Source organism: Sinocyclocheilus rhinocerous, unplaced genomic scaffold, assembly GCF_001515625.1.
Source record: "Sinocyclocheilus rhinocerous isolate Xijiao unplaced genomic scaffold, SAMN03320098_v1.1 scaffold113, whole genome shotgun sequence".
Lineage (NCBI taxonomy): Eukaryota > Metazoa > Chordata > Actinopteri > Cypriniformes > Cyprinidae > Sinocyclocheilus > Sinocyclocheilus rhinocerous.
Genome location: NW_015646846.1, coordinates 1,161,189 through 1,174,038, shown reverse-complemented (window position 1 = coordinate 1,174,038; position 12,850 = coordinate 1,161,189). Strand labels below are relative to the sequence as shown.

Below are 12,850 nucleotides of genomic sequence, written 5' to 3'. Positions count from 1 at the left end.
CTTGCTCTTCTCTGGAGGCCTTGGATCTTCCAAACAGAGCAGCCAGATTCAAGGGAAACCCGAGACACTGAGGTCACGGTGGTGCCACAAGCAAAGCTCTTCTCCAGATCCATTTTAGCCACATAGTGCTGATAGTATGACGCAATCTCAGCTGGTGTGGCCCGGTCATTACGTAAATTTCTGCACACACACAAACCAGTATGTTAGAAAATTGTTTTGTTCATTTTGATAATTTGTAACTTCCTAAAATATTTATACTCATTGTGGCTCAAAACCATGTTATTTACATTTTAAGAGAAATTAAGATAATTATGGCTCACTTAGTTATACTCCTCACATTATGTTAGGAAAGTATTTTAAAAGAAAAATGTACACAGAGCAGCTGCAAGTCACCTAATAGTTTCAGTTTAGTTCTAGGACTAACTCAATGGAGGAATCTTATTTTTATCTCAAGATGCCACGAATCTTGTATGAAAATGAATGTTGTATGAAAGATGAGCCCTTTATTCTCTAGACTAATTTTATTTTAATGTTTCAGTTTCATTTCTTTATACCTTCGTTTATCTCTCATCCAGTCCTTCAGCTTCAAACCAGGAAGTTCCATCCAGTTAGCCAAGCTGAGTGTCAACATTGAGCCCTCCATCGCCTGCAGGCATCAAGCATAAGAAACAACTTCACATCTTGGTATGAAGCAGGAAAAGCACAAGAATAACATCTGATCAACTGGTACAAAACTCCAATAGAAGACAGTGTTGCAGTTGTTTTCAGGCATGCAACTAATAATCACATGAGTTCTTTCCCATCTATGTTTTCTTCCCACAGGGCTGTACTTGCAGGGTTTCCCATACATTGACTTATTTGTGGCAGCCCGCCACAATATCAAAACTGACCGCCACAAATAGATTTTCCAAAATGCTTTGACTTTGTTGAATAAGCATGAGCACTACACGTTTCAAAATCAAAACGCGGCACGGGTGTTTTATATAAATGTATCTTTTTTTAAGGGAACTGATTGTCTTCAGAAAAGTTTTGATGTCATTTTCATTTCATCTTTCCTATAATGCCTGCTAAAGTAGTGTTCATGAGCACAGCGCTGCTTTGATTACAGCCGTTACCAGGGAAACCACTGTTTCTGCCGCTCTTAAAGCGCGTCCTGCTGGCAGAGAACTAATTTGCACTTTCAATAAACCCGTCTTCTGTTTTATATTTACATTACATACACATATAATGGCGTTTGGTGTCGTACTGTATCGCGTACCTTGTCAGTGTCGTGCGCTTTGCTTGGCCATTTGTTGGGATAAACAGGAAAGTGTGTATTTCTTTTATTTTCTTAAATGTGTGTATATATATAGTATTTATAGAGTTTTAGCTTTTAGTTTTAATTACTTTTTCTTATTTGTAAGTCACTTTGGATAAAAGCGTCTGCTAAATGACTAAAAGTAAAAGTAAAAGTAAAATATATATTTCCCCCAGGGTAAGTGCCGCCACACATTGAGTGCAAGTCTGTGGGAAACACTGACTTGTGTATTCGGATAAACCTCATAAAAAGCTTTCTTGAAGATATTTAAGTCATATTTCACCCTATTTCTCATAACTAATACATATGAACGTTTTCTATGTTTTACTCACTGCTCTTAATCACATGACAGTAATAAGAATAAGACTTTGGAAAATGTCTCCAAAATCTCAAGAATTTTTTTTTTTTTAATATTTTGGAGTGAAACGAGACCCGTGCATGTATTTGTGACATTCACCCTTTTAAAATAATAATTATTATAATAATAATAATAATAATAATAAATAGTAGTAGAGTTAACCAGAAAAGGGGAACAATATGACTGCTGAGGCATTAGATTACTAGGTTACTTACATGCCAGGCCCCTCCAGGTGGTCCCTTTCCCAGTACAAGGTGGGGTGTGGCCCTTTCCGGCTCATGTCTCCATATCAGCGGGGAGGCGCAATCCACCCCAAAGTCACCATCTGGAAGAAGGAGGGCATCGAAGAGCACAGCCACAGGGTTTGACGAACGGCCCTCTACACCCTCACACAGGTACTCCAGATCCTACATGCACATTATAAAACAAAACTGGGTTTGATTTCTGTATTTGAACATGAGAACGTGTGCTCTTACATTCTGTCACTATTGACAATATTCACTAAAGGCCCCGATATACTCACAGCAAAGTTCTTTTTCGTTCTTCGTTTATGGGTAAAACAAAGTTCGAAATACGTGAGCAGCGGTATACTGTTATCGAACATCCTGACACCGCCCACACTGAAGAGAGCAGCATTTAGATGAATATGTAAATATGTGCTGCGCACTTTCCTCTCAGTAACAAAATAAACAACAAAAATGAGAGAACAGCAAGCATGTTTTTAAAGAAAGCACAAGAAAAGCATCTCATCACAGCAACATGGGCATGTTTGCACGACATCAGCAAATTAGCACTCCAGTAAAGTCACGTCTCGTGTATTTACATGGCACTTTATTGCTTAAAGGGGTCATATGATGCGATTTCAATTTTTCCTTTCTCTTTGGAGTGTTACAAGCTCTTGGTGCATAAAGAAGATCTGTAAAGTTGCAAAGACTAAAGTCTCAAATCCAAAGAGATATTCTTTATAAAAGTTAAGAGTCAGCCACGTCTACCTAAAACGGCTCGTTCTAACACGCCCATTTGGCCAATCACAACGCACTGGATAGCTGGCTAATCAGAGCACACCTCGCTTTTCAGACCGATTAGTTTTGTAAAAATCGACGCGTTTCAGAAAGGCAGGGCATAGAGGAGAAACAATAATGTACAGTATGTGGAAAATAATGTGTTTTAACTTTAAACCGCATAAACACATTTCATTACACCAAATACACAAAATAATGTTCTTTTTAGCAGCATCATATGACCCCTTTAAAAGCAAGCAGCTTTACAATATCAAACATGAAAAAAGTGCATAATTTCATCAGAAGCACAACTTCATTTTCTGCTATAAAGCAGATCTCCAGCGTGTTCATGTTTTCTCCCGTGGAGATCTTACCTCAACGGACTCAACAGACGAAATGAGCCAGAGAAGTGTTCTGCGTGAAGGAAGACAGAGCCTCAGCGCACACTTACCCATTACGATTTTTTTTTTTATTATAAGTAATTACTCATTACTTTTCCTGAGACTTTGGCAAGCCATTTCGAACTCCCAAAACAAACACAAAACTAATTTCATTTTGGCCTGATTTAGTTTGAAATGATGACATCATTTCATTCTTCAAATTTAGTTTAAGTATATCGGGGCCTTAATCCTTGTAGTAGTCTATAGAGACTTTTGGTGAGAAACAATACAATTAATCAGCACTTGTTATGTAAATAGGTGTGGTAAATGTATATAGGGGGATTATGTGTGTGTATTACCTGGTCAAACAAAGACAAAAGAGGGTTCTCTGTCAGCTTGTTATGCAAAATTGGGTTGGGATGGAAGCCATCGGGGGAAAAGTAAGGCGTGTATCCCGACAGCAAATAAGAGAGACAAATCCCTGATGGTCCATTACCTGAAACACAGCCATGCATGTGAATACTGGAAATGCTTTTATCCCATGCAATTTACAAATGAAAAACATTATCGATTAATCCAAGAGGGCCAGAATGTCCAGCAAGTACAAAATTATCACACAGACTAAATAAAATTAAGTTACTGACCAAAAAGCTGTTAAAGTTTTTAGGAACTGCAACAGAACAACAGTTATCACTGTTTTTAATCTGATATGATTTTGCGTTTAAACATGGTAAATGTAAATGAGCTGAAAGCATTATCAAAGTAGCCAAAATATTGAATAAATGCAAGTGGTGCTGGATGTGCAGAATATGCACATGCATGTGAATAACATGCATTCCAATTCTGTGCAAGGCTGCTGAGCTTTCTGTAGAGTTCTGCATGCACAGATTCCATTTGAGCCTGGCCATTAGTTAATTCTTGACCTTGGCTACAATACAACATTTCAAATTGTTCAGAAAAGTATGGCCTAGAACAGGGGTAGGCAAGTTCTGTCCTAGAGAGCCGCAGTCCTGCAGAGTTCAGCTCCAACCCTGAAAAAAAAAAACTCACATGCCTATAGCCGTAGTAATCCTGAAGACATTGATTAGCTTGTTCAGGTATGTCTGATTAGGGTTGGAGCTGAACTCTGCAGGACTACGGCTCTCTAGGACCGAACTTGCCTACCCCTGGCCTAGAACAAAGATGACAACGAGAGAGAAACAATAGAACAAAAGTAGGGTGATTTTGCATGCATTATGCATGTAGAAAGTGCATTAACAACTGTGAGTGGTCATAGAAGATAGGGTGTCACATGAACTGAGTGAAGCACATCTTAACCACACAAAGCTCAAAAACAACAAATATATAATGTCAACTCTTACCAACAATGACAACAGGCAGGATATCCTCAGAAAATGTGTCTTTGTTGTGCAGCTCCATGGTGGCTCACCTGTTACATGAAAAAAAGAGAACAAATGGTGCATTGAAAAAGCTATAAACACAACTATAAAACCCCCTCCCAAGATACATAATACCAGATGACTTCATCCGCTTTCCACTTTCATAGTCATGACTAATAATGGTGACTAATATTACCCTCTTCTATTAGATAACCCTATATAATCTGCATTATAGTAAGGCAAACTATAAGCTTCAGCCAGTACTACTTATGAATTAACTGATGTATTACTATTACATAACAGGACAAGTCCAATGTAACCATGAGTGTGCAGAATTTCTTAAAGTGACAGCGCCCTTTTAAAGCGGTTCGCGCCAGGGTCTAAATCGCGGAGTCATTCTGAATAGTAACCGCAGGATGTGCCAGATGTCAAGTACACCTATTAATACACAAACACACTTAAATATAAAGCTCTGCTTAATATTTTACTTAAATATATACATGTGTAATGCACGTAGCTGAGTTTACAGACTTGAATGGAGTCCAGGGGGCGTGTGTGTCTGAGTACATAAGTTACGAGACGTTTTCTGTTCTGGACATGAGACATGATTTCTTTTCTGGTTTATGAGACTACGGTTAAAAAAATGGTTCATGTCCAAATTCATAAAAAAGGTAAACGATTCAAGGTCATTCGAGTTCAACGTTTAATAACTGTTAGCGCATCGCTTCAAAGTGTGACTACGACGTAACCAACGTGTGAACTAGAAAACTAAAATTATCGGACGCTCATTTTGTCTCAGTGAATTTAAAACACTTGTAATGTTTTCCCCACTGGCTTGCTAGCTAATAGCGAATAATTTTTGATTGACAAGTAGGTCGCCGTGACAGCGACCCGCGCGCACAGCTCAGCTCTCAAGTCCATTCAAGGAACTAAACCGTACACTTTCACGTGTGCCTATACTTAAAGGTATAGTTAGTTCAGGCAAAAATAAAACTACTGTCATCACATACTCACGCTCATGTACTTCCAAAAGTGAAGAAACCAAAAGGAGATGTTAGTTAGAATGACAGTCTTACCCATTTACTTTCTGTATATGGGCAAAAATGCAATGGAAGTGAATTGTGACTGAAGCCGTCAGTCCCTACCATTCTATAAATGATATTTCTTTCTTTTTCTTCAATTTTTTACTTTAATGTTGCTAATGCATTTCATAATTGAGGTATTTGCGCTCCATAACTTTCTAGGGCAGTCGGCATGCGTTTCGCTTCATCGTTTCTCCATCGCAGCGAGCCTCACCGCCCCTGGTAAGATGCGCGAATAGCCTGATCAGACACCCGAGACTGCAGGTTAACCGGATTGCTTTTACGGAAGATTACACAAAAGCCGGTAACCGTCTGCTGCGTAACCCAGATGCTAATTTCAGTCGTGCCCTTTTCATTACTGTAAGTGCGCTGTGCACTGTCCAGACATGACCAAGAGACAATTTCCATACCCTACGGACACATTACGACGCAACACCAAATTAAGGAAACAAGAACAAAGATGAGTTAAAATGACCCAAGAGGCGATATGAGTGCAAAATATGAAGCAATTAATCAAATCACGATCGGTAACGATGTCAAGTTGTCTAATGTTAACTTACATTTACGTGATTAGCACAAACCATCACGAATTGAATGTAGAAAAAGCACGTAACGGTACCTGTCATGCAAATGACTGAGATCCGAATAACTCGCAGTTCACGTAAGACAGCAAAGCCTTGAATGTTGAAGTAGAGCGGCTTTGTTGATATTTTAAATTAAAAGTTAAAATACACAAGCAGCTTTTCCCCGATGTGTTTCTGTGAGGCTGTAAAGCAAGATGCCGCACCGTTACAGCCCCACGATACTCGTGCGCTTAATGGGTTTTATTATTCTTCTTCACCGACCTCCCATACGAACCAATCATAGAGCGAAGACGTGACGATTAGAATTATGATTGGTTGGGCGAAGGGTGACGAAAGAGCGTGCTCTAGCTTGTAGTTTTCCACTCGCTGACAATGATCTCATCTCTGATTGGCCCGAATCTAGCTCTCGCTCCACATCAGCCAATCAGCAAACGCAGCGGCTTGAAGGGGTCGCTGCCATAGCATTACTATCGCAACGGCTCAAGGAAAGTAATGTTAAAACTCAAAGCAATCTCCATTACAGAAAGTTATTACTTTTTTTTGGCCCCATAAACAATTATGTTAGCCTTTCTTTTAATAAAAATGTGAATTATTTATGGAAGATTCTTTATTTACAAGACAACAACGAAATGTTTATTTCTACAATACTTCATGACTGACAGCAATGAGAACTGCTAAAGTTTTGTGTATTTCATTTATATTCGTGGTTTGTGTATTTGTCTGTGCATTTGGTTTGTATATTTGTCTATATCTGTATTTGTCTGTTTCATTTTTTTTCGAACATTATGTTTTTCATTTTGATAGCACTGGCTCTTTTGTCCTTAAATTAATGGTTTTTCTAGATACAGCATGAAAACACATTTTTCTGACTGGGTGATATGGTTACTTGGTCAGGTCAGGTGACTCACAGCTAGCGGACTTCCTGTTCCTGACCCTCTTTTTGTGATTTATATTCCTTTTGTACTGAACTTTGCACATGCTCAATGTGCTTGTTGTAAAAGTATAGATGTAAACCCTTTACATCAATCCTCATATTTTAATTACAACATAAAAACAATAATAGTAGGTGACTTGGTGACATGCTTTCTAGGTCAGGTGATGCTTGACTTCTGTGTTGCTTTCTTTGACCCCCACCCTCCTCAAAACAGAAAGAAAGTTTCCATTGTTGGGAACTAATTAGGCTACTTAAATCCTCATTCAAGGTCTTTTCTCATGGGTGTATTTGGGTTCCCATGCACATTTTGTTGAGTTATGAAAGGAGACATTTTAATAAAATAGTACAAGGAAACAGTGCCTGCTTGGCAACTTCTATGTGTAAGAAGTAGAACAGCATGTCTAGAAATGTGATCACACCTTCGAAAAAGGGAACCATGTTGCCTGTGGACTGGAATCATAAATTCAGATTGTTCATACAGTTCAGATGAAGAACAAATACAATATACAGTAGTATTTTGTGGCAATATTTTGATATATACTATACACCATGATATTTACACTCCAAGGCATTTCAAAGAATGCTATAGAATTTCAATGGTTACCATTGCAATGGGTCTAAAATGGTATGTCACAAAACAACATAAAACTACATAAACTGTACACTTGTAAATAACATCTGTACATTCATTTAAACAATTATATGTTTTATCTCTTTGTTTCTACTTCTGTATATAGTGCATTATTTAATATTCCGTTCCTATAATGTTTAATAAACAAAGATATCACATTTTAACAGTAACTTTTTATGGATGTTTCGCAATTTTTTTTGAGGTAACAGATTATACATTATTGATGAAACGTTGGCATAATATTGCATACTAACATATGAAGAACATTCTCTCAGCCACATTAGGAAAACGTTATAAGAACATAATTAAGGAATAAGAGGACGGAATGATTTTTATAAAACATTCTCATAATGTGATGTTTTGAGGATGTTGTTGAGGTAACAGATTATACAATAATTAATCAAATGCTGCCATAATATTGCATAATAATATATGAAGAACAAATCAAACTGGTCCATTATTGTTGAATTAGTCGGACAGCAAGGACAACAATGTTCATGACAAAACATCACTCTGATGGCTTAGGGCCAATACATACAGTGTCTTTACTTATGAATGACTAAAATACAGACTGTCACTTTCTGGTGAGAAGTTCAACATTTTCAGGTTACATTGTCTCATATCACTTAAGGATATAACAATCTACTGCCGTCAACAGCTTGAAATACCTATGCTGTTAAATAAAAGTCTCTAGACAAATTTAGTAACTTGTATGCAATTATGGCAGTATTTTTACATAAGTTATGGTGGACAGAGGAATAACCAACATGCTGTGTAACACTGCAGTACAGTAAAGGGCCAAATAGAGAAAATGCCACTGCAGCTGCACAAGGTTCTAAAGGAAAGATAATGGATTTGTTAAAATGCAAAAGGGTCATCATGGTCATGTTAATGTAGCACAAGTATAGCCAAACATGTACACACACACACCAAGATTTTGCCAAGTAAGACCTGTTCCTGAATCAACATATTTTGTTTATCCTGTCTGAAAACAAAGTCCTAAATGAACCTAAACCTAATTTAACCCTAAAATCTGAGGGAAATGATGGGTGAATAGCAAATAGCATGCACCTAACCCTGGTTGTAAGCATATGTATTTAAAAAAAATAATTTTTTTTTAAATATTGACCACGTATGTATTAAAAAAAAATTAAATACAAAAATTTACCAATTAATTAAATGTAACAGCCTACAAATAAAAATAAATAGACACATTTGAAATCTTTCACTTGTTAGTTGCAACGCTATTTGCTGTCTCTCAGTGTTGCTCTGAGAGCATGATTGGTTAATCTGGCCGTCACTCAGGAATCTGGCCAATGACTGGTATGCGCTAGGGCTGGCCAATATGTCAAAAATATCTTGTTGATAATCGCCTTTAAAAATATTGCGATATACGATAATATCGTCTACCTAAGCCCCACCTCCACCATGCCCCGCCCCCACTGAGACAACATTGCCTACATGCACCATAAATACACACCATGTTCAGTTTGGTCTTACGGTAATTATTGCCACAAAGTTTGGTTTTACTTTTCTTAGTTTGTGCTTAAACTAACAGAAAACATTAGCTTTGCTGTTATTTTTGGTGTTGCTAATAATTTCCACACTGTTCTTTTCAAATTTGTGTTTGAAATGAATTTCGTTTTGTGAGGAGAAGTGTTGAGGAAAAATAATAGAACCCAATTTTAAGTTCATCATGGTGAAGTTGGACATTCTGGCGGGGATTGTAACTAAGAATGATAAATGCATGTTGATGTCATATAATATTGTCTTGAATAAAATATGCCTATTTTCCGACGTTTCCCTTTCTTTTTGGCATTATCGCCTGTGTAGAGTTTAATTTCCTTAATTATAACAACTGCAGCGTTGTATTTAAACTTGTAGTCAAGCTATAATGTATTTGATATTTATCATGTATGACTAAAATCATGCAGGGATTAAAAACGAATTCTGAGCAAAAACATTAAGTCCCCCCCCCCTTCTGGTAGCCTACAAGTTCGGAGGTTTTATTTGGCCCATTTTTAACGAAATAAAAAAAACTGCTTTATTTATTTAGAAGCAGGGTAATTTAAATTTCATTTTTGTATTGTAATTTTTATAATTTTTTTAACATGACCTTGTGTGTATTTGACAGTTTAAGCGCAATAAGACATGAAAGAGAACTTACTTTAGTAAAGTTAAGTTACTCACATGCTGTGTGACCAGTGTTCCGTGGTTTTCGGAATTTGGCTACTTTAACACTGTTGGCCCGATTTGTTTTTTATGTCCGCGGGTTAAAGCGACTCCAATAACATGATATTTATCCCCTGGAAATGCATTGGGCTAGTTGCTTGTGAAAACCTGGCAACCCTGCATGTGACAGCCGCTTTCTGTAGGACGTGCTTCGGATGTGTGCGCTCAGAAAACACTATATCAGAATTTTTATCTGAAATGGCTTTAAAAAGCATGATTTCAGCACAATAGACATGATAATCAAAACCAAACAGATGTTTTTTGGCAGAGTATTTGAGGTATGAGCAGCAAGGAAAAGGGGGCGGGGAGCAGCAGCTCCTTTGCATTTAAAGATATATGCACGAAAACAGCTGATTCTGCTTCCTATTAAAATAGGCATTTTTAAAAGGATATAATAAATGATCTGTGGGGTAAAAAGGGGCATAATAGGTGCCCTTTATGATATCTGTAGACTACACATATTGGAATTATTAATCCAGAGATGAATAGTTTCAAATTTAGATTTTTTCTAATCGTTTTTTAATTTTAAATGTATAAATTTTCCTATCTGTAATGAGTGGCTTTAACACAAGCATTTTGTCATGGACCAAATGTTTCATTTTAGCCCTTTCACACTATGACCCAACAAGTTTCCAGTTAGGCAGAATGTGGGGCCCTATTCAAAAGGCTTCCGAAAGCATTTCTCTTTAGTCTATCCAAGAGTCAGCAGCACTCACAAAGAGAACCAAGTCTGTGTTATCACAATGTGTCGCTTCATCAGCTCAAGAGCAAAAGAATGGTAACATGAAAATCTGATTCAACAGGTCCTGTGCTGTTGTCATGGTAGCTCTAAAGTTATGTAAATGCTTATGCAACATCATCCATACAATCTGCACAGAAACCACGAGAATGAAAAAGAAGCAACTGCGGTGTAAGGCAAACTTGGGTTTGTTTATATTTGTTTATATAAGGTTCTATGTTAACATTTGTTAGCATTAGGTATCATAACAGCAAACAATCACTTTTTACAGCTTGGGTAGTGTTAATGTATAGACATTCTATTATTCATAATATATTAATTTAAAATGTGGAAAAATGTTTCGTATAGTATATAGAAATTAACAATGACCATAAATACTGTGAAAATATTTCTCATGGTTTTAGTTCATTTTAACTACACTGTTAATATGTGCTGACTAATGTTAACGTATACAACCATGTTGTGAAGTATCACCTACCTTGGATTCCAGTGACAGAGAATTGAAATTATTTAAACGTCAAAGAAAGCTATCAAATATTAACTTATGATTTATTACAACTGATAATTTGATAATTTTATAGCTGAAGATCAATATTCAAATGTAAATGATCTCAAATAAATATCTCAAGATAAATATGTTGAAATCTACTTAACAACTCATGGTTAAATATTAATTTCATCCATTGAAAGAGGTGAAAGGACACCAAAACAATGAAAAAGGAGTATTTGGAAAACAGTTTATGCGGAGTCATTCTGACTTTCACCTGGCTTTATTGACGTCTCCCAGTAATAACTTGCACAAAATTATTGTAATATAATTTAAGGCAAATGCCAGGAAGCTAATACATAAAAAAAAAAGAAAAAAAAAGTTAGCATTATTCCCAGTTTGTGCACTGGGAATAATGCTAAATCTTTTCATTTCACTCAAGACAGCTTAAAAGTATTTGGCAGACTGAAGCAGGTGGGGCATCATTGCTCAATTTTTTCCTGTACTTAACCTTGTTTCACCATCATTAATTAGCGAGACTTATAAAGCTCCCATTGACATAAGTCAGTGACAACACTTTGACAGAATTGAAAGGTATTTCATAACTACAAAATGCTTTTGAATTGTCTATAGCATCTATAGAATATGTAGAGAACTTTAAACTTTACTAAGAAGTCCATTCATTACTTCACTCATCAAGTCATGATATCAGCAATGTTATGTACATACTTGAACTGTGACACAATATTTGCTGACATGAGAGATTATTCTTCTTGTTTCCCCATAAAAACACATGACAGGCTCAATTTAAATAGCACTTTTTCCTTAAAGAAAACAGATCAAGACTACTGTTGTGCACTGCGCATAACGGGTTGATCTTTTATAAGTTTTGATAAAACCCCTAAATCAAGAGCCAACATGGTTTAACAAAACAACACAGCTGAGAAATAATCTTTATTGGCATTTTAATCACCACATAATTTACAAATCAGTGTTATGACATCCAAAATGGCCCAAACTTTCCTTTCAGGCTGAAAGGGGAACCAGAGTTATGTGAAATGGAGGTCATGTAATGCGTAATACTTCACATTTCTGAACCGCTTGTAGTAGGAATTCAAAATGAAAAAAAACCCCACACAAATTCCTGAAAACACATTGAAGTTTTTCAAATGTCATTGCTAAGTTAGGAAAAAGACTCCCTGCAGCTCCATCTCTGATGCAAGCAGGAGAGAAGCCCTTAATTGTGCCAACTACAGACATGTTCACAGGCCATTCAAATGTTTCTTACTTGGTACCGAGAGACATTAATGAACTTAAAGAGTTAGTTCACCCAAAAATGAAAATTCTGTCATTAATTACTCACCCTCATGTCGTTTCAAACCTTCATTCATCTTCGGAACACAAATTAAGATATTTTTAATGGAATCTGAGAGCTGTCTGACCCTGCATAGACAGCAACGCAACTGAAATGTTCCCAAGTCCAGAAACGTAGCAAGGAGATCTGTAAAATAATCCATGTGACATCAGTGGTTCATCCGCAATTATGCGAAGCTACGAGAATCCTTTTTGTGCGCAAAAGAAAAAAAAAAAAGAAGACTTTATTCAACAATTCGTCTCCTCCGCATCACCCTGCTGCCATTTTGGAGAATTTCAGTTGGACGTAAACAATGTATGCTGTTCTGTGTCCTAAAGTCCCCATGAAATCAAAATTAAAGTTTTTTGGGTGTTAGTATCAATATGTTAGTC

General features: G+C 36.7%; 1 protein-coding gene across 3 annotated transcripts in view; it reads right to left on the bottom strand.

The window, feature by feature from the left end:
• The window catches only part of osgn1 (oxidative stress induced growth inhibitor 1), a 12,267-nt gene extending 5,963 nt beyond the window's left edge, over window positions 1-6,304 (bottom strand). The window contains exons 1-6 of one of the 3 annotated variants that reach the window (XM_016512279.1): window positions 6,117-6,304; window positions 4,398-4,465; window positions 3,396-3,532; window positions 1,871-2,062; window positions 555-646; window positions 20-180 (exon numbers count right to left, since the gene is read on the bottom strand). In XM_016512279.1, the coding sequence (XP_016367765.1) occupies window positions 20-180; window positions 555-646; window positions 1,871-2,062; window positions 3,396-3,532; window positions 4,398-4,455 (640 nt within the window). In that variant the 5' untranslated portion in view covers window positions 4,456-4,465; window positions 6,117-6,304. Of the gene's footprint in view, window positions 1-19; window positions 181-554; window positions 647-1,870; window positions 2,063-2,178; window positions 2,511-3,395; window positions 3,533-4,397; window positions 4,466-6,116 lie in introns of those variants that run through there. The other 2 variants (XM_016512282.1, XM_016512280.1) reach the window with 2 other exon arrangements.
• Between the last annotated feature and the right edge of the window lie 6,546 nt (window positions 6,305-12,850).